Genomic DNA, 19,238 nt, shown 5'->3' on the forward strand with positions numbered 1-19,238 from the left:
AGGTGTCAGGCCAAGAAAATTGTTCAGAGGGTAAACAATCAAAGGGGTTTGAATTGGGCCAAAGGGATAGTGAATCGGAACCCCTAAACATTGGTGGGATCTTGATTGGAAATAGAACAGGGAAGAAAATATATTATAAACAGAGTACCTGCTTTTTTCCTTGGCATCCTTCAGTAGGATTTCCAAACTAAATAGGAGAAATGTGTGGGGTAGGGGAGGAGGAGTGGACTGCAAAACACATAGAAATCAAGACAACAGATTTTTAAAACACATTCACATCAAATGATCCTAGCACTTGAGCCACTCTTTAAATAGAAATTCTCACACAATGGGTTGGAACCCCCAGGTGGCTGTGGACAACTTGAGCACATGTCTTCTTTTTAATCTGACACAATTTGTCCAGACTAAGTCAGAGCACTGTCAAAACTCAATCTGGACTTTGCTCTTTGTTTTGTCTGCATGAATTTGCAGTGGACAGTTACAAGATGCCAATGGTTGATTAATTAAAATATAATTGTGCTGTATTTATTTTTTTTCCCCAATGGAAATCATTAGTTTTATTTATGGTGAGCTTTGGTCCCACAATATTCGAAAATTCGTGACACAAATGAAGTTCTTGACATTTAAGTCTCCCTTATCCAAAAGAATGGAGTTGAATAGTGTGAATTGGAGTGCCAAACATGGGCTTCCCACCTGCTTGATTTCCTTTAAAAGGCAGTACCGGTGAGATCATTTTGTGCTGTTATTTTTCTCGGCTAATACATTTTTTTCAGCTAATACTTGGGCAGGACAGTGCCTTTTTAAGAGCTTGTGCAAGAGTAATCTGAAGTTTCATTGTGAGCCTTTCTTGTTAATTCAGAACAAGCATGGGCAATTGTTCTTGGCAATTATTTTACATCATAAATGTTCTCTCTGCCAATGGTTTTAAGATCTTGGGATTATACTGAGAGAGGTCATTCCCTAGCCCAATGATTTGGGTTTAATTATTTTTACAAATGACTAGCATTTACCAGCCCTTCAGAATCTCAAGACCTCCCAAGCTAATCTCTAAAATCAAATTTGCTAAGGGATTTACCTGACCAATAGGTGAACCTTTTTTTGATGACTCAACTTTAGATATTATGATGAGATTAAAAAAGCAGCCTGACCAGTTTTCTGGCCTCATTCTCACAACTTTTGTCAACATCATCATTATCATCATTGTGATAAATGCTCTTTTATAAAAAATATTCATAAAAAACAATCAATGGCACCTCTAGAATGTATGTTTCCTGACTCCATTCTTCCTTCCCTACCTCAGCATGGTGGCCTGCGGCTTTTACCTCTTCCTCCAGTTCGACGACTGAAACTTTGCGTGAAAGGCCTGAATTTGGGAGAAAAGGCAAGTGTAGGCCTCAGGTTGCCAATGTGAGGGAACACCCCACAGAGGCAGATGGACACTGCACGTAGTGTTCAGTAGTTTGGTGGATCAGAATTTCCTTTTCACTCTGGGATAGAAAGTGAGATACAAAATGATTATTACCAAGTTTTCAATCTCTTTTTTTTGTAAAACTTCAATTCTCAGTTAGTACTAGACAAAGAGTAATATGGAATCATCCTGACATGTGCTAACACTGGCAGTGAGTGTCAGACTCAACTGGAAACCCATAGAAGAAAGGAAAAATGTCCAGTTCATTATGTTAACATATTTAACATTTGTGTTTCTCTCTATAGACTGAAGTATTACACTTGGGATATTGGTTTATTGTTTAAATAAAATTTAGGCCTTGCAGAAGCTTAGAAGATTCTGTTCTCTATGTAAAAAGCTCCCATTTTGAACTGCTGCAAGCATAGTAGGCAAAAGTTTTAGATATTGTGTCTGTCTCTCTTTTTTCTCTTGTAGTCCAAAGAGCTTTTGAAGTTATGGGGATTTGGAATGGGGAAAAGACATGAGAAAAAAAATAAGACATCTTCTGGGTTGCTATTTTTCCAGTCCCTAAAGTATATGCAGATGTATAAAGATTCTAGCCCTTAAAAACTCCCATATATAGTTGGAGTAAACATGTCCTATCAAGTGTTGTTCTCAGTGACAGACAGAAGACAAATTTAACTCACAAGCAAGCAATGCTGTTTTATTTTTTGAGGCTAAAACAAATAAGATAATTTGAACTTTATGGGACTTTTTTTTTGACAGAATTGCTTCCATTCAGGATTTCCAATGGTAAAATTTGTCTATGCTTTAATGTTTGAGAAAGCCGTAGGCCACTGATCAGTCTTTCCATCCTTGTCTGCTCCTATCCTTTCCCTGTAGCATGCCTCAAGCATTTTTATGCCATGTTTTGTATTGTATGTATTTGCATAAAAACCCTTGCTTAAACAGAGCATTCTGACTGGGACAGGTTCAGAATGGAGATATCTTTAGAAAGCAACTTGAATTTTTAGTAGATAAGGGGTGGGGAGTGATAGGTGTGGACACATTTCTATTTTTAGTGGGGTCAATTATTTAGGAAGATAGAGAAAACTGTCAAGGATGAAGACTCTTCAACATCTGGTGCAAGTGACAGGTAAGATTCCAGCATGGCTATGATCTCATTTTATAACTTTATTTCATGTACACAAAGCTTAAAAACTGGACCTTATTTCCAAAGAAACTGTTGTCAGAACCCTTTAGGTGGAAAATATGGGTTAACTATGAATGTTTAATGTTTATATTGTGGAGGTGAAGGAACAGGAAACATCTTAGCTGAATTAATCGCTGGATTTTCTTCTTTTTATAAAGAAAGTAAAAATTAAGAAATTACAGTAATATGCTATATAATCATCTAGACAATTTTTGCATGAAATATGCATATATATTATCAGATTGCATTAGTTGAAAAGTACCAGATACCCATTAACTGATATATTTTTGTTTTCAGTTACTTGAATAGTAGAGATTTGGTGTTGACAATTGTTTTGTATTATCCAGTAAAAATTAGGAAATGATTTAGGGTTTTTTAAAATTACATTAAGCAGTATTATGAAAATGTTGTTTAATATTATCACTTGATAAGATTATATAATCTGCTTAATAATAAGGTGATGCTGGCATTTCTGTCTTGCTTGGATGGAATATATCCTGAATCTTTATGGTATTCTGTAATTTATTATTATTATTAAAAATAAGAGCCCAGTAAGCAAACTGTCTTAATATGATAGAATAGTAGACCAATCACTCAGATACAGAATAACAGAGTTGGAAGGGACCTTGAAGGTCTTCTAGTCCAACCCCCTATACCATTTGGAAGCCCTATACCATTTCAGATAAATAAATTACCAGAAATAGATTTTAAAGAAAGAAAAAGATGGTGGCACAGAAACATTGTGAGACCAAATTAAAGATTTTCACAGAAAGTGCTATCCAATCATTTTTTTAAGGTAACCAAAAATGTGGTATCGATACAACAGTTGTGCTGGAAATTGTAGGTCCACTGTAGGGTTTGAAGCGGTGAAGCCTGAGAGTCATAGAGTCCTTGTTTGGATGTATGGAACTTGAAACTGATCTTTTAATAGACTGCCTAGGACAGTGGCATAACAAGTTCAGTGCATGAGCTTTGTAAAAAGTTAATATTTGAATTTTATTATCTACTATTTGCAGAAGTGTTAAGCACATTATAGCCAATCAACATATATGAACATACATTTAATATATAACCTTTTGCACCTTCAGTTTGCAGATACCATCTTCCGCATACCATCCATCTTTTTTAACTGTCTAACCAGCAATACTGATTTTTTCTTTTAATGCTGCCAAGTTTGATGCCCCTGGGTCCTTTCAGGAGGGAGCCAGCCTATTGGATCTGGATTTTGATCCCATTAAACCAGATAACAACCTTGTAGGGAAGTCGCCCACACCTGCTACTCAGGTTGGTTTACCCATTGTCATTCCTTAGCTCCATGATCAGGCATTAAAAACTTGATGAGTTCTTATGGGGAGAATTGTATGGTGTGACAGATGAACTCTTGGTGATTAAAACACATGCTTGAGTCTTGCATATATCTTGTTGATCAGCAGTAATATTTGGTGTTTATTTAATGTATTTAAGAGCTTCATATGCATTATTTCTTAGAATATTCCTACCTTGTATTACAGCCAGAGAAAGAAGTTGGAGAGAGGGATAATGGTTTGTCTTTAGCCAAGTTGCAATATTAGAGTTTTGGCTAAGTCTGAAATAGTAGAGATTTGGTGTTGGCAATTTTTTTTATTATTATTCAGTAGATTCAATTTTTTGAATGACATTAAGCAATATTACTCGCTCTGGGAACTTGTAGCAAAATCTTGGGATAACGGATACAACATTACCATGGCTATTTTCATACCCAGCGTTCCCTGTTCTCTGATAGCTTCTACTGACAGAATTGGGCTCAGCTGGGAACCCTGTTATCAATGTTACATTACCAGAAAGCCTTAAAGTTAGGTCTTCTATGAGCTTGGTGGAGACAGACAGCAGAACTAATTTTGTTTTACTAGATACTGATCCACCGGTGGGCAATGAAACTCTGGGAAAAATAAAATAGAATGACACATTCCTTCTGCTAAGCCCCATACAATATGGCAAGACACTAAGTAAGAGAGTACCTCCACCTTATTGCTCCTACCTTCTCCCAGTTACAGTTTATTCTGTGGATGCGTGTCACATTCAATATATAGCTCTGAATGAGTTAGATAACAGTTCTTGGCTGTATATATTTAGTGATACTATGTAAAAGAATTGCATAAATTCCCCAAACAGGAGAATTAAGGTAGGTAAATATACGTGTCCCAGGATAATGTTGCAGTATTCAATCTGGGTCAGTCATCGGGACCAGAGATTTTTGTCTTCCGAGCTTTCAGACTTCTGCCGGAGTCCATCCTCAGGGATGTGTCAGAGGGGTTGAGGATGGGCTCCAGCACAAATCTGAAAGCTTAGGAGACAAAAGTTCTGGTTCCGGTAACCAACCCAGATTGGATACTGCAGAACTAAGGTAGTCTATGATCCTTAGATAGCAATCATTCACAAGTATGATTGTAATAAATGGTAATAAAAATATTTTCTGACCAATGCAGGCATTTATGACATGAAAGTGATTAAGATCTGGTCAGTTTTAGACATCGGCTGTGAGGCTAAGGGTTCTAATGGACTAATTAAATGTCACAAAGCTGAGCTTGTTAACTTGGGCTTTGCACTTTTTTGCCACATACTTGCTGCCAAGAAAAACAGTTCAGGAAGTGAGCTTGTTTAAGCAATCCCTCTGTCCTGGAAGGAGGGAAAGCGAAGAAAAAAGAGTCAAGCACAGGGCACTATCTGAATGAGAGAGCAGCAGCCAGTGATCTTTGTAGTGTTTCTGTCTCACACATCTCAGTCACATTTCACTGGAACCAATTGCAGTCACTAAAAGAAGACTACTGTATAACTGTCATAACTACTGTATCAACAGATAATTGAAATATTGTCCAGATTGCTTTATGCAATAAGCTCTATAAAGCATGTTCCCATCACTCATGGTGAATGGTGATTAATAATCAGGCATTCCATAGACTATTATTAGTTAGATGCCATTGAGTTAGATGCTCATGGTGACTGCATAGGCAAACACTCTTCATTTTGTACAGTATTTAATTGTAACTCAGATTTCTTTGAAGGACACTTCTTTGATCCCATCCATTCATCTTTATCTAGCATCTTCCCCCTTTTGAGTACTGAGTTATTTAAAGAATTCAACTACTGAAATTGATTGATCCTGGGCCAATCAACTGACCACATAGACTCATTATCTGCAGGAGGATCTGTTCCTAACTTGGTCCTTCAAGTCTTAACTACTGAAATGGACCATGCAAAATTATAAAACCACATTACCTAGTTTCAGTGTATGACGTTACTAAACATTTTGTGTCCATTTGGTATTTTTGCACTTTTTATGTTGTTTGAAATAATGAAGACTTAATGCTTTTTTCCCATTGCTTTTTGCTATGCTTAGTCTTTGCCTTGGGATTTATGGGAGGTAAGATTTCTGTTTATACAACTTTCACTGGAAAATTATGATGTAACACTTGGTGTTTGTAAATGTTACTTTGCACCATTATTATGCAAAGACTGTTATATGTATCTTGAGCCTCTATTCTCCTTGAAGATACAGCGATCTAGTCGCTTGGTCAGATCCTCCTACATTAGAAACCTCTGGTAAATTTAACAGTGTAAGGGACAGCATTATTTTTATTGTTTTCATATTTTAGATAGAAAATATCTTCCTATTGTGAGCAGTGGCTGGTCAAAATTTCCTTTTATGCTGGGAACATGGCAGAGAGGTGGGGGAAGCCTTAGGGTTTTCTGATGTCATCTCTTCTCCCACATTCTCATTTTGGCCATTTTGATCTCAGATATTCCAGCTGTTGCTTTGGAAGTTGGCAGGGATGATAGAAAGTGGAATATTTGAAGAGATCTCCCTTGTATTCTGGAGACCATTCACAAAGCATCCCATAGGCATAGAATTGCTTTTAAGAGGCATGGAATTGCTTCTTAAAAATAAATAGGTTTGCAGTTTGCCAAATTAATATAGATAGCTTTATGATACATTGAAGAAACTAACAGCAGAAATACGAACTAATGAACTAACAGCAGAAATACCATATTTCACAAAATGTATCCTAAAATGAAGATAATCACTTAATTTTAGAGATAGATAGATAGATAGATAGATAGATAGATAGATAGATAGATTCCATTCAATCTTGTCTGATTCTTGGAGACTGCCTGGACTAGTCCCTTATGTTTTCTTGGCAAAGTTGCTGAAGTGATTTGCCATTGCCTCCTTCCTAAGGCTGAGAGAAAGTTTGTGGCCCAAGGCCACGGAGCTGGCTTTGTATCTAAGACAGGACTAGAACTTACGGTCTCCCAGTTTCTAACTGGATGCCTTAATAAGTATATCAAACTGGCTCTCCAATGATAAAATTCTTTGGTTTAAAAAAATAATATAGTTTTCTTTGTTGGCTTAGGTTGCGTGTGGTAGTGTCTCAACAGTTCTAGTTTCATGTCATGGCACTTTGTGATATCTATTGCTGTTCCTAAGTTTGTGTTGAAATGAAGTTGACAGTGATATAATATTAAGTGCTATCAAATCTTTAATCTTGTTAATATATTTGGGATTTTTAGAATCAGTACTTATCAACTACTAATATTTTACTTATTTAAGCTCTTGTATTTTTAAAAGCCTTGTTCTGATTTCCTTCATTTGTAATGTTTAATTCTAGCTATTGTTTTCTGACATAATTATAACGGGATCGTCAGGTTATGCAGGTATATAATAATAGCTTTAAATTAACAGTGGGATTGCAATTATTATTGGACCAGTGATTGCTATGTATAGCTCACTTAATTTCAAGTAGTGTTTTTATTATTCTATTTAAACTGTGGCCTATTAGTTACTAATAATTTTTCTCCATTAAACAATTCTAGATCCAGTTTTAATCACACACAATTCTAAACCATCTTCAATGGGAATATAAAATTGTCACTCTAACATGTATTCTACTAATGGATTTTCCATACTTTCTCCTAGAAAAAAAATATTTATGATGAGTAGATAATGAGTTAAAATGCAAGCTCTCAATTCTAGATATTGCAGGAAAAATGGAAAGTCATTTCAGAATTTGTCCTTCAGATCTATTTAGGATAAAACAACAGTTTACAGTAACATCCAGGATTTTCTTTACAGCTGATGTGCAGACTCCAGTGTTTCTTTATTCAAATTTAATTCTTTTTATTTCAGCAAGATTTTGATTTTAAGGAGAAAGGACAATTAAAAATAAAAGCCAAGCGTCCTTTTAAAATTGAATCAGCAATATAATGAGAGTTCACATAAAATGACAGAAATACTTAGAGAAGAGAATATTTGTAGTTTTCAACCAAGCACAGAGAGCACCAAGAACCCCAGAGAAATACTTATTTTAGGAAGTTTGGAGGGGATTGGGCAAGAAGGTGCTGCTTTTTTCTGGCTGCTGAGCCAATATTGTGAAATAGATTGGGTTACCTCAGTCTCTGTTGGTTTCCTGCAAATTTTTAAAGAACTAGCTTTTTTGGAGAGTCTCCCTCTGATTTGAGTAGTTATTGCCATCTGTTATTCTCTTTCTATTTTTGTAGGGCTGTTGTATTTTTAATTTTTATATGGGATTTATTTTATGTTATATTTTTTGTATGAGTCATTGAGTAATTTTTATTTGTGGTGACATACAGCTGTGTTTAATAAATAAATTAAATATAGCACTGCTATATTATTAACAATGTATACCTTCCCCAATCCGTTCCCCCCTCCCCTCTTCAAATAATTTCACACTTTTGCTTGGTTGCATACATAATATTGCACCGTCTTTTCCCTATTAATTATTCAAAATATAAAAAAAATGACTCTTATCAGCCCAACACATCTAATTGCCCTGGCCTGGAACATTTTCAGTGTCTGTCTTCTCACAGTTTTTTTTATTATTGTATCTTCTTGTACCCATTACTTTATCTCCCTGCTGCAAATTTCTGTTTCTCTCTTTTCCTCAAATTTTATATGTCTGCCTGAAAAAAACCCCTCCCTTCAGCAGTGTGCAATTTATGGATTACTTTCCTGCTGATAATTTTAGCAATAGTGCATTTGTGGTAGACTGGCCAATTAGCCCACCCAAGTTATCAACCAAGTAAATAAAAAAGGTTAAACTAATAAATGTTCAAAAATGTCCTTCTTGATCGCTGTGCTCCTTACCAGGAGTTACCTAGTTGCTAGTTTTCTTTGGCCTTCTTTACTTAGCACACTTCATTTCCAATGAAATTATAATTTAATTCCTATTAAATCAAAAAGGTGGGATCTACTGAAATTAAAATTCTAATTTGATTTGGAACATCTTTTAATGGTTTATAACCATCTTTAGGGTGGATATCCTTTTATAATAACCCGCCTTTTGAATTTTAAAAATTATACCCGGAACATTTGAAAAATACCAACTGTGTCCATAAAAATGCCCATTAATTACAAATATAAATTGTACAAAGATTTATATACCACTCTTCTTCAGACAACTCAGGGTAGCTTCAGCAAATGCTGATTTGTTTAAGAAAATAATTACAAAAACGTGTCCTCCAAATTCACCAGAACTCAACTCAGATTTGAAGGAGAACTTTTTATTTGACGTTTTCATTTCATTTATTGTATACTAAGAAAAAAAAATCCAAAATCCATAGTTGGGTGATATCTTTTCTTTAATTTGGGATTTTATAATTTTTTTCCCTTGTGACTATAACATAACCTTGTGTTATAACTTATAGTAATATATAGCATAGTACTTAATTTGGTATAGTAAAGTAATCTATACTAATATATATTATAGAATATCCCTTTGTCCTGATTTCAGAAATTATATATTTTTTTAGAAATATTCAAGCTTTTCAATACATTAATAATTTATGTTTTGTTTGGAGGTTGGAAGGTTGTTTGAGAAAAAAATATTATTAAATGGAGGAGATTATTAAAAGTATATTAAAAATGGACAGAGTAGATTTTTTCTTCTCATAATATTAAAACTGTGACTCAAGATTCTGGACCACCATCCACCACCAACAAAAACTACATTATTTTCTGCAACAAAAATATCACCTTTTGTTAATAGGTTCAAAAAAGAGATGGGACAAATTTGTGGAGGCCATCTTAATGGGCTTCTCATAATGGTGGTTTGAAAATTGCAGTCACGGATAGGTTTATTGATTTCAGGTAGTCCTTGACTTACAACATGTCATTTAATGATGGTTCAAAGTTATGACAATCTTGGACAAAGTGACTTATGATTTGTTCTTGTGCTCACAACCATCATACCACCCACACAGTCACATGATCACAGTTTGGGTGCTTGGCAGCTGGCTCACATTTATGACATCCTGTGATCATGTGATTTCCAGCAAAAACATCCACTGGGGAAGCTGGATTCACATAACAATCATGATGATTTGCTTAACAGCTGCTTTTAAAAAGTAACAGGTTCTGTTGTTGAAAGAAAGCTTATTGCCAAATTAGAATTAATCATAGTTTATTTTTAGCTCTCCAGTCTCTTTGTCAGCCACATTTACATATTTTATTTAAGAGAACAGCAAAGAACTAGAACAGATATGGTAGGTTTCATGTGAATAGAAACAATAACAATAATGGGGGGTGGAATCTGGAATTTTGCAGTTATATGGAAATCAGAACATCCTGGCTATGCTCTTGAAGAGAACCCTAGCTTTGGAAAGGTATAGAGGTGATTGCCAAGAATATTTTTAGATGGGAAAGTGTATGACTTTTTTTTTTGGTTCGAGCAAAGTTGAAGCAATCTTAACTGGCTAGCTTTCATACAGATAGTCAAATCATGCTTCTGTTTTCTCTTCCACAAGAAGAGAAACAGTACAGGAGGAACTAAAGAGACAAACTTCCTTTAAATCTCACATTTAGAAATATCAGAGGACAGATGGGCTTGACCCAGACAAGGCAACTGTTACAATTTATTAAAAAGCTAGCATTTTAGCCTAAGAACGATTTGCTTCTCGTGAAGGTGATGCAACATCGACTTGCCAGTACAGTACACAAATTGGAAATGTACTGATACCGAACATCTTGCAGCATGGACATGGCTGTTCATCGAAGAGATCAAGCAATTCAGTGTTGGCCTTCAGAAACCGATAGTTCAGACAAGCCCTAAAAACAGAGCAGGTCATGGCATTTCTCTGCAAAGGCATGGGATTGGTTAGCCACTTTGAGATCCCGGAGTTTAACTGCTTTTGTGTTGTAGCCTACAGAAGCCACTCCTGGTGAGGCTGAGGGAGCTGGCAAAGAAGGAACAGCTGGAGCTGAAGCAGCTGCTAAACCCGAAACTGATTCAGGATCTGCCTCAGTAAGACAGTAGGCAAGGGAGAGGGAGGAGGGCCTCATTTTCCCCTAACAATTGTTCACATTTAATATGAGCAGATGTGAACCCATTGAAGATAAAATGTTTAGCATTTCTGAGCAGTGGATTAATCCCCAATTGGAGACTCTGTTGATTTGGACTATAGAACAAAGGCCATTATTCATTCAGACATGGTCTTCTATTTGATGCAAACAGCTAAACATATGCCTGAAACGTTTGTAATTCATCTGAATTAGGAGGAATATATCTGCTTCAGTCCCAATTAATCATCTTGGAACTTTTATGTGTATCCAACATCTGGGACCTTAAAAAAGAAAAGTTTTCCATTGCCGAGGCTAACTTTCATTTGTTTAGCATGTCTAGTTACAATCTGATACCCTTACAAAATCACAAAGAGCTGTTACTGCTGGGAATGAGAATGATTCTGAGGACACAGAAGTTAGATATATCCCTGGTAAACATCAAAATCAATTTTAGATTTTTTTTAAAAAAGGGAGGAAATTGATCAGAATTTCTGCCTCTTACTTACAAACCTAAATGTCTTGTAGCAGAATCTGTTATTTACTCCATTAATCTTTATGCACACCAATTTCCCTCTACAATTTATTGCCTTCTGTGGTTTCCTTTCCATTTTTTCCTAAGTCATTCTCTTTACCTCAGCCACACCTCAACCTAAATCCTAACTTCCACAAAATACTGATACCTAATGACTATTTGAATAACGGATTCATGTTCAGAAATGGCTACAGGGAGGGTTTGCACAGGATCCTCTGTGTACTTTTCTCAACTGGGCCTAACTTTGGTACCTTTAACCCTGTTTTATTTCCCTCAGAGTTCTCTGCCAACTGTAGTTGTGGAGACTTTCCCTGCCACAGTTAATGGAACCGATGAGAATAGAGCCGTCTCTGAGAGGTCTGACATGCCACCAGGGTTTCTCTTCAAGGTAAGTTTCTATGGTAAAGGTGTACATGTAGCCATTTCATTCTATGTGTTTTGAATAACCGAAGCTGTAAAATGGAGAATGACTCAGCTCTTCATAAGAACTCAGTGCACAATTTTAAATGTGTTTAGTCTGGATACAGGAAACTCACCAGTGTTAGATGTAATGCTGATAAATTATTGTCTGTTGAAAGAAAAAAGTAGATAAATAGAGTAGACTATTTTGGATGTAATCTGTTACTGAATTTCTAAAAACTAATACATTTAATTATTATATATATATATAAATTTATATGCCACCCATCTTACTGTTAAGTAACTCTGACTAAGCCTTGTTTTTTTTAGAAAGAAACAATAGAAAAACTATCCCAAAATAACTGCAAAAAAACCTGAAACTATAAAAACAAACTATAAAAACATAATCTACAGGCCAGCACCAACTCATTTTCCTAAAAGTAACAATCATCATGTATCATAGAGCTTTCCTGAATATGCAACCGTTTAAGGAGAAATGGAGCAGCAGATAGACTGCAGTGTAGTATGTAAGGGTTCAGCTGCATTATATATTTATAGATATGAAACAAGAACTCCCCCAATCCTGACTGTGGAACCATTATTCTTGTGCAGGTACAAGCCATGCATGATTATGCTGCTACTGACAGTGATGAATTACAGCTAAAGTCTGGAGATGTGGTCTTGGTGGTTCCATTTGAAAATCCAGATGAGCAGGTATGGTGATAATGTAGCAGGTGTGTTTCATAACTAACATGGTTTGATAAATTCCACATTGTTCCAGTTTCAAGAAGACATCAGTTCAAATCTGCATTCTGCAATGAATGTGTGACCTTCAATAAGTCAAAACATTTCAGTTTAACATCTTGATAGACAAGATAATGAATACATCTCTACTTCTTCAAATAGTAGATTATCTCTTTAATACGACATTTTCCTATGTAGAGCTAAATATTGCATGAGAAGGATGTGGTTTAATAGAGATCTACAGTATAAGGAGATGAATATTGATTATTGAATTTCCTAATCCACTGCAATCTCCAACTAAGGATGTTATCCTTGTTTAGTGTTACTTTTAAAATTGTACTATATATAACGATTAGTCTATAGGTTTATTTAATTAGATCAGGAGAAGGAAATCAGAATATTACAGTGGACAGTCTCATTGCCCTTGCAACCAGTAAAATATTTTCTAAGTATTAAAAAAGGACCTCTTAATTACCTCAAGGTAATTGAACTTACCTAAAAAAGGAGAGTTAACATACCCATTATGATACTCTCTGCTGTTTTCTGATTTCATATTTGCTTTTCATCACGCTCTCTCTGCCCTGCAAATGTCTAAAAGCTGTGATGGTAGTAGCTATCAGTACAATATTTTTTTCTCTGTCTCGTTTGTGCTTTTTTTGAATGCCAGTAGGTGGCACTGTGTTCTCATAGATCTTTATTGCATTCATTCATTTCTGTAAAGAGAGTGAGCTGAAGATGGAAATGTAACTTAGCCAATTGTACATTTTGTTTGCATGTTATTTCCTATGTCTCATTGTAGACATTAGTGTTGTATCAAACATTAAAAAGGATGCCTCCTCTGTAGAAGGCTTCATCTGGATTTGGAGCCTTTCCTCCAGTTCTCTGAGTGGCTGTGCACATAGGGTCACTTCTGTTTGCTTTCTGTAGGAGAAAAGCAGGCTGAGCTGGAAAGCAAGGTTAAATGTGTCATTGGTTTGGAATCATTGCGTTGCCGCAAGAAACTTAAATCCAGCCTCCCATGAATTCTGTTGATCCTAATCTAGTGCCAATTTAATTTTGACCATTAGTAGATTAGATTCTTTTATTAGAGGTAGCTCTTCTGGGCTTTGAACTTGACAAATGCTCCAGGTTACTTGCACCTGGCACATTCTCAGCAACAATGTTGATGTTGTGCATCAACAGGGAAAGCCTTTGAAGCAGTTGAGACTTATGAAAGATGCAGCTATATTAATGAGCCTTGCTTAGCTTATTTCAAGGTGAAAGTCTTTATAAATTTATTATGGTCATAGGTCAGGTCTGTAAGATAGATAAGCATATTCAGTAAAAGCATAGACACCAATAATTATGTTAAAAGGAGTAAAGTATAGAAATAAGTGCCAAATAAATGCTAAATAAAACTTTACCATGGATTCATAATCATAAATCACATAATCATACCAATCAGCAATAGGAGAACATAGGTCTTGAAGACCATTGAGTGTTCCTTTGAATGCTTTGCCCAACTCTAGAAGTGTCAAGCACTGGAAATCAGAAATCCAGGCAGTTCAAAAGAATATAGATTTATTGTACAAGAATCTAAATTACTAATAGTCAAAGTAAGTAGTAGTAGATAAGAGTGAACAGAATTCAAGGTGGGCTGAACTTAGATCTCTTGTGGGTGTGAAGACACTCAAGATTGATGATGCACTTGACCCCTTCCTTTGGCTCAGCCTAGTCACCTCCTATAAGTAGCCACGTTCTTCCAACTTGTCTTTGGTTGGGGAAAGAATTTTGCCCAATGGGGGATATTTTCATTCTCCATAATAGTGTACTTTAAGTTCCATTATGGTGTTGTTTCCTGTAGCTCTGGTTTTCCTTCCATCCTTGAGACAGGAAGGCCCTAGAAAATTGCGATCTTTTTGCCATGCCTCAAAAACAGAAATAATAAAGTCGCTGGTACAGTGTGTGTGTGTGTGTGGGGGGAGGGTGGAAGTATTTTCTGCTGCTGGCAAGAAATAAAGAACAGCAAAGGGAACTCTTTCTCCTCTCCACCCTCTCCTCCCCCAGTGTGGATCCCTTGGTACCTGGTCTTAGGTACATGCTTGCTGGAGGGGAATGAGGTGAAGAGATGTCGGTTCTTCCTGTCTCGGTTGATTTCCTCTTCTCTCTCCCCCTCCAGCATGTATTACTCATCATAATGATCATTCCCCTTTACCCAAATGCTTGCTGGACAACATTGCTGCCCCTTCCCTTCCAACAGTCAGCAGTTGCACTATTTTCCAGAAACCAGGGAGACAAAGAACAGAGTCAGGAACACCATGGAGAGAGGCAGTGGGTTTTGATGGTAGGAATATCAACCTTAGGGAATACCTTGCATGAGGTCAATACTCCTACTAGAGCCAAAAAGTGGGGGAAATTGTCTGCTGGGGAAGGTTGTTTTCTCTCCAGTAACCAAAGGAGAAATGTTCTTGGAGGCACAGAACTCTATGACTGGATGGCAGGAGGCAGTCCTGCAGCAGGCCAGTTGGTTATCTACCTATTTCAGCCTTCTCTTTCATGCATTGATGAAAGATACATAGAAAAGGTCTGCCCTGTTTTTTCCAGTTTGCTGCTGGATCCATTCTCAACCTGCCTAAGCTGCTAGTTGGCTTTGAGTTGGAGGTTCCAATATAAGGACAAATCCACAATGACTGGCAGGTTAGAGCCTGGACAAAGAAGCTGTGTAGATAGGACTATTTAGCTTGGGGAAAAAAGCAATTTCAGGGAAAGATAAATAAATATAAAATCACACATGACATGGGAAAAAGAAAGGAAATCCCTCCCCCCTCCCAGTTTTCAAAACACTGGGACCAAGAATCAAACTACTGGAAAGGGATTTGGAGTAGATCAAAGAAATCACTGCTCCATACAAGGCATAATTAACTTGTAGAATTCATTGCCATGAGATATAGTGATTTTCATCTTGAAGACCCAGTACGGCTCTGGGTTGGGAATAGCCTCCCTCCAAATCCCAGCTGCAGGAATAACTATGGGAAAAGAGTATGTTTCTACAGCACTTCCTGCTTGCAAGCACCCCAGAAGGATGAGAAGGAACACAAGGGTTGTTCACAAATGCTGCGATGAATGATAATAATTTTATCACCAATACATAAGTTCATTACTTGATTGAAAATTCAGTTTCAGTGAACTTTAGAGACAAGTAATACCTAGTGTTTGTTGCATCAACATTTTCTCTTTTTCTTTTGTCTCTTGCCAGGATGAAGGATGGCTGATGGGTGTGAAAGAGTCTGATTGGCTTCAGCACAAAGCATTTGACCAATGCCGGGGAGTTTTCCCAGAGAATTTCACTGAGCGGGTGCAGTGAGGTCTTGCAGCTCCTTAGATAGCTTCTCTTCAACAAGAAAGCAAGAGGTGTCTTCTCCCCCTCCTCCTGAGGAAGGTTTAAAAAGAATAATTGAAAAAAAAATGTTTTTTTTAAAAAGCAGCTTAAAGGTTGGATTCTTCACAGAAAACAATGTTTTAGAAGTCCACTGAATCAAAGTATTATCAAAGATATAGATAATAAAGAAAGACAGGTTGGGAAAAATCCTTTTTCTGTTTGAGTTAAATAAGGTCAATTCAGAAGGTTGTCACTGAGTGGTGGAGCGATGTTGTGTGAAATAGGATGTGCTCAGCATTGTAAGCTGTGAATCCTAGCAGTCCTGTTCTCCTGAAACTACACAATAAAGTTTTATCTTGTGGGAAGGCACGGTCAACCTGTTTTGTGGCTGAACTTGTTTCTGTGGCTCTCCCTGCAAATTATACAATCATGCTGCCCCAGGTCCAATGCCTGTCCTGTGTTTTGTGTGTGTGTTTGTGTTCTCCTTTTGAAAAAAATTAACCAAAATTCATACATTTAAATGAAAACAAAATACTTGTCAGTGCTTATTGGAAAGAAAGTAAGCCTGGTCCTTGAAGGGTATGGTTTAGGAATGACATTAGTACCTGCATTTTTGGTCCTATAAAAAACATTCATAAGGGGAAAAAGTATAAACATAGTTTCTTTATTGCTATTGTTTTCATAATAATGTGCTGAAATTGAGGGTTGGTGCTGGCTACAAATTCTGCACTGTCTGATATAAAGAGGTGATGAAGAGGAGAGATACATATAATTACACCAATGCAACTGATTCTGGCATGATGTTAGAGGTCACATAAGTGAGGTGATGGAGTAACTGCTTCATTTGTATAACTTCTAGCTGTGTTTGCATTGCTCTGCATCCTGAACAGTTATTCCCTGTGCCCTTGCTCTTAAGACGTATTTATCTTGTATTTAAAAACTATAATGGGTGAAATTCTATGGCAACCATCTCTCAGCTGTAAAAACCCAAACAATCACTAAATGGTTGCAAAAGCTTAGAGGTTTTTTTTTTAAAATGTTGTTGCTACCATATAGTGATTGTCTAGAGTTTATCTAGCTCAGATATCATAGCCTCACTCTCAAACCACTGCATTATAAAATGCCAATTTGGAAATAATACTCCTTTGTATTTAAAAAAAAAAATATCAGAAGCAACCAAATGAGAAAATCAGTGAGGCTCCTTGCTTTGCTTCCCATTACTAATTTTTCCTTTGTAATATTGATTTGCAGAGAAGAGCTAGATCTTTTCTAGGGTGCATTATGAATTTACGAAGAACAGGCAAGGGAAACTTGTATCCAAAGTTCTTTTTTGTGGTTATTGGGACCCTCAAGATCGAACTGCAAATTCACTGGGATTTTCCCAATCATAGCAGTATGATTTTCCACAAATCTTTTTGCAGAAAACAAAACATTAATGCACCTATACATTACTTGAATGACAGCTGCAGCAATGGTCAATGACTGGAAGAGCAAATATTCATTCTGTGCTATATACATACAACTGCTGAGCTCTTCAGATTTTTTATCGCTATGTTCATTTGTTTCCTTTTCCTTTTTTTAATTTAATTTTTTATTTGGCTTCAAAGGTTTTTTTCTACTACCATCTCTTGCATTGGAATGCATAAAAATTCTTACATTCGACAATCTGATAAAATGTAAGGTAGCTTTAGAAAAGCAGGATAAGCCAATTTTCACTATTGGGAAAAATCAGCCTAGGTTTCTAATGGTCTGTAGAATCACATGTTGTATGAGAGTGTAAGAAAATACAACATCTCTCGATGATAGATTCATGGGTGAGTTTTCTCCTTTAGTCAGCAACAGATCCTGGTTCAATAGTGTACCACAGCACCATCCAGAGTCATTGCACACTGAAGAGTACATGCATACAATCAGGAGAAGTGTGTGTCATTGTATTATTGCACACACAAAGCCATTCCATCTGCCATCACAGAATAACTTTAGTCTTCATAGCAAGGTTTCAAAACTCCTTATCTGACTCAGTGGAATTTCTAATTTCTTTTTGTTTTGGGGTTAGCCTTAATACATTCTAGGAATTGAGGTCCCATTATTTAAATTTCACTGCCATTTCTTAAAATTAACTTTCTGCAAAGCTGCAATTTGCTCCATGATAGATATCAGTGGGTAATGCATGTATCTCTGCACCAGTCATAATTTGCCATTAAAACTATATTTATGCATTTGTAGACAAATTTGTATTCCTAAATAAAACATATAGGGTGGTTTTAAAGGAATATCAACAAGAAATATGTTTATGGAATAAAGAAAGTCTCTGTGGAATATCTATTTTTATAAAATAAAAAGTCCTATGAAATTTGAGGAAAAAATTATCAGATAGTATCTAGCCTCTGGTACATAGAATTTTTAGCTGAACTCATATTCTCTATTCTTGATATGTATTTTGCAGACAAATGCAAGGAAGAAATGTGGCAACCTTTCTTTCTTTTAAGGAAAAAATAATTATCCAGTACTGTATTATGTTCTTATTGATTCTGTATCTGATGCTGTGATCTAGCTCCTGGCCTTTAAAATAATGATTGATAAGCTTGTAGTTCTGAGGTCTCATTCGTTTTTTCTCAGTTGCTGCGGATCTGTTTCAATTTGCTTCTGAAGAAATCTGTTCAATAAAAAGAGAATAATTCAATGGAAATATAAAAAACAACAACAATCTAACATAGCCTGCGTCTTCTACAAGGATGTAAAAGAAAACTTGGCAATGCAAATTCTATTTAATAATAATAATAATAGTAAAGTTGGAAGGGACCTTGGAGGTCATCTAGTCCAACCCCCTGCTCGGGCAGGAAACCCTACATCACAGTGCTTACATCACAGTCTTGGCAATTAACTGGCTAGATCTGTTGATTAAAATATTTAATTTACCAGAAAAATAGATTGGTCAGCAATGATCTTTTAATACGAGTGCTTATTAAACTGAATGACAAGACCTGTCTTGTATTCTTTGAATGAAAGCTATGCTAAGATGATGTATACTATAGCTCATTTGTAATTTAAAAACAAAGTGTATTTCTTGCTATAGAAATATTGGATTGAATTCAGTAGAAATCTTCTCTGGATAAAAAGCTGCCTTTTGACATTTGTTGTCCCTATCCCACCCTTTGTAATTCTCTGTGTCCATGGAAAATATGCTGTATCACAATAGGATAAAACTCTTCTTTTGAGTAGATCTTGGATTGAGGATATTTCTGATAGTAGAACAGAAGCTCTTGTTCC

General features: G+C 36.2%; 1 protein-coding gene across 16 annotated transcripts in view; it reads left to right on the forward strand.

Moving 5' to 3' along the window:
* The window catches only part of BIN1 (bridging integrator 1), a 113,241-nt gene extending 96,892 nt beyond the window's left edge, over nucleotides 1-16,349 (forward strand). For 6 of the 16 annotated variants that reach the window (XM_039321862.1, XM_039321863.1, XM_039321865.1 and 3 more), the window contains 7 exons: nucleotides 1,301-1,381; nucleotides 3,774-3,884; nucleotides 5,977-6,000; nucleotides 10,796-10,897; nucleotides 11,745-11,855; nucleotides 12,479-12,580; nucleotides 15,846-16,349. In XM_039321862.1, the coding sequence (XP_039177796.1) occupies nucleotides 1,301-1,381; nucleotides 3,774-3,884; nucleotides 5,977-6,000; nucleotides 10,796-10,897; nucleotides 11,745-11,855; nucleotides 12,479-12,580; nucleotides 15,846-15,953 (639 nt within the window). In that variant the 3' untranslated portion in view covers nucleotides 15,954-16,349. The remainder of the gene's footprint in view (nucleotides 1-1,300; nucleotides 1,382-3,773; nucleotides 3,885-5,976; nucleotides 6,001-10,795; nucleotides 10,898-11,744; nucleotides 11,856-12,478; nucleotides 12,581-15,845) is intronic. The other 10 variants (XM_039321866.1, XM_039321867.1, XM_039321872.1 and 7 more) reach the window with 5 other exon arrangements.
* Nucleotides 16,350-19,238: the final 2,889 nt, after the last annotated feature.

Source organism: Crotalus tigris, unplaced genomic scaffold, assembly GCF_016545835.1.
Source record: "Crotalus tigris isolate CLP2741 ecotype Arizona unplaced genomic scaffold, ASM1654583v1 scf7180000023829.5930981, whole genome shotgun sequence".
Taxonomy (NCBI): domain Eukaryota; kingdom Metazoa; phylum Chordata; class Lepidosauria; order Squamata; family Viperidae; genus Crotalus; species Crotalus tigris.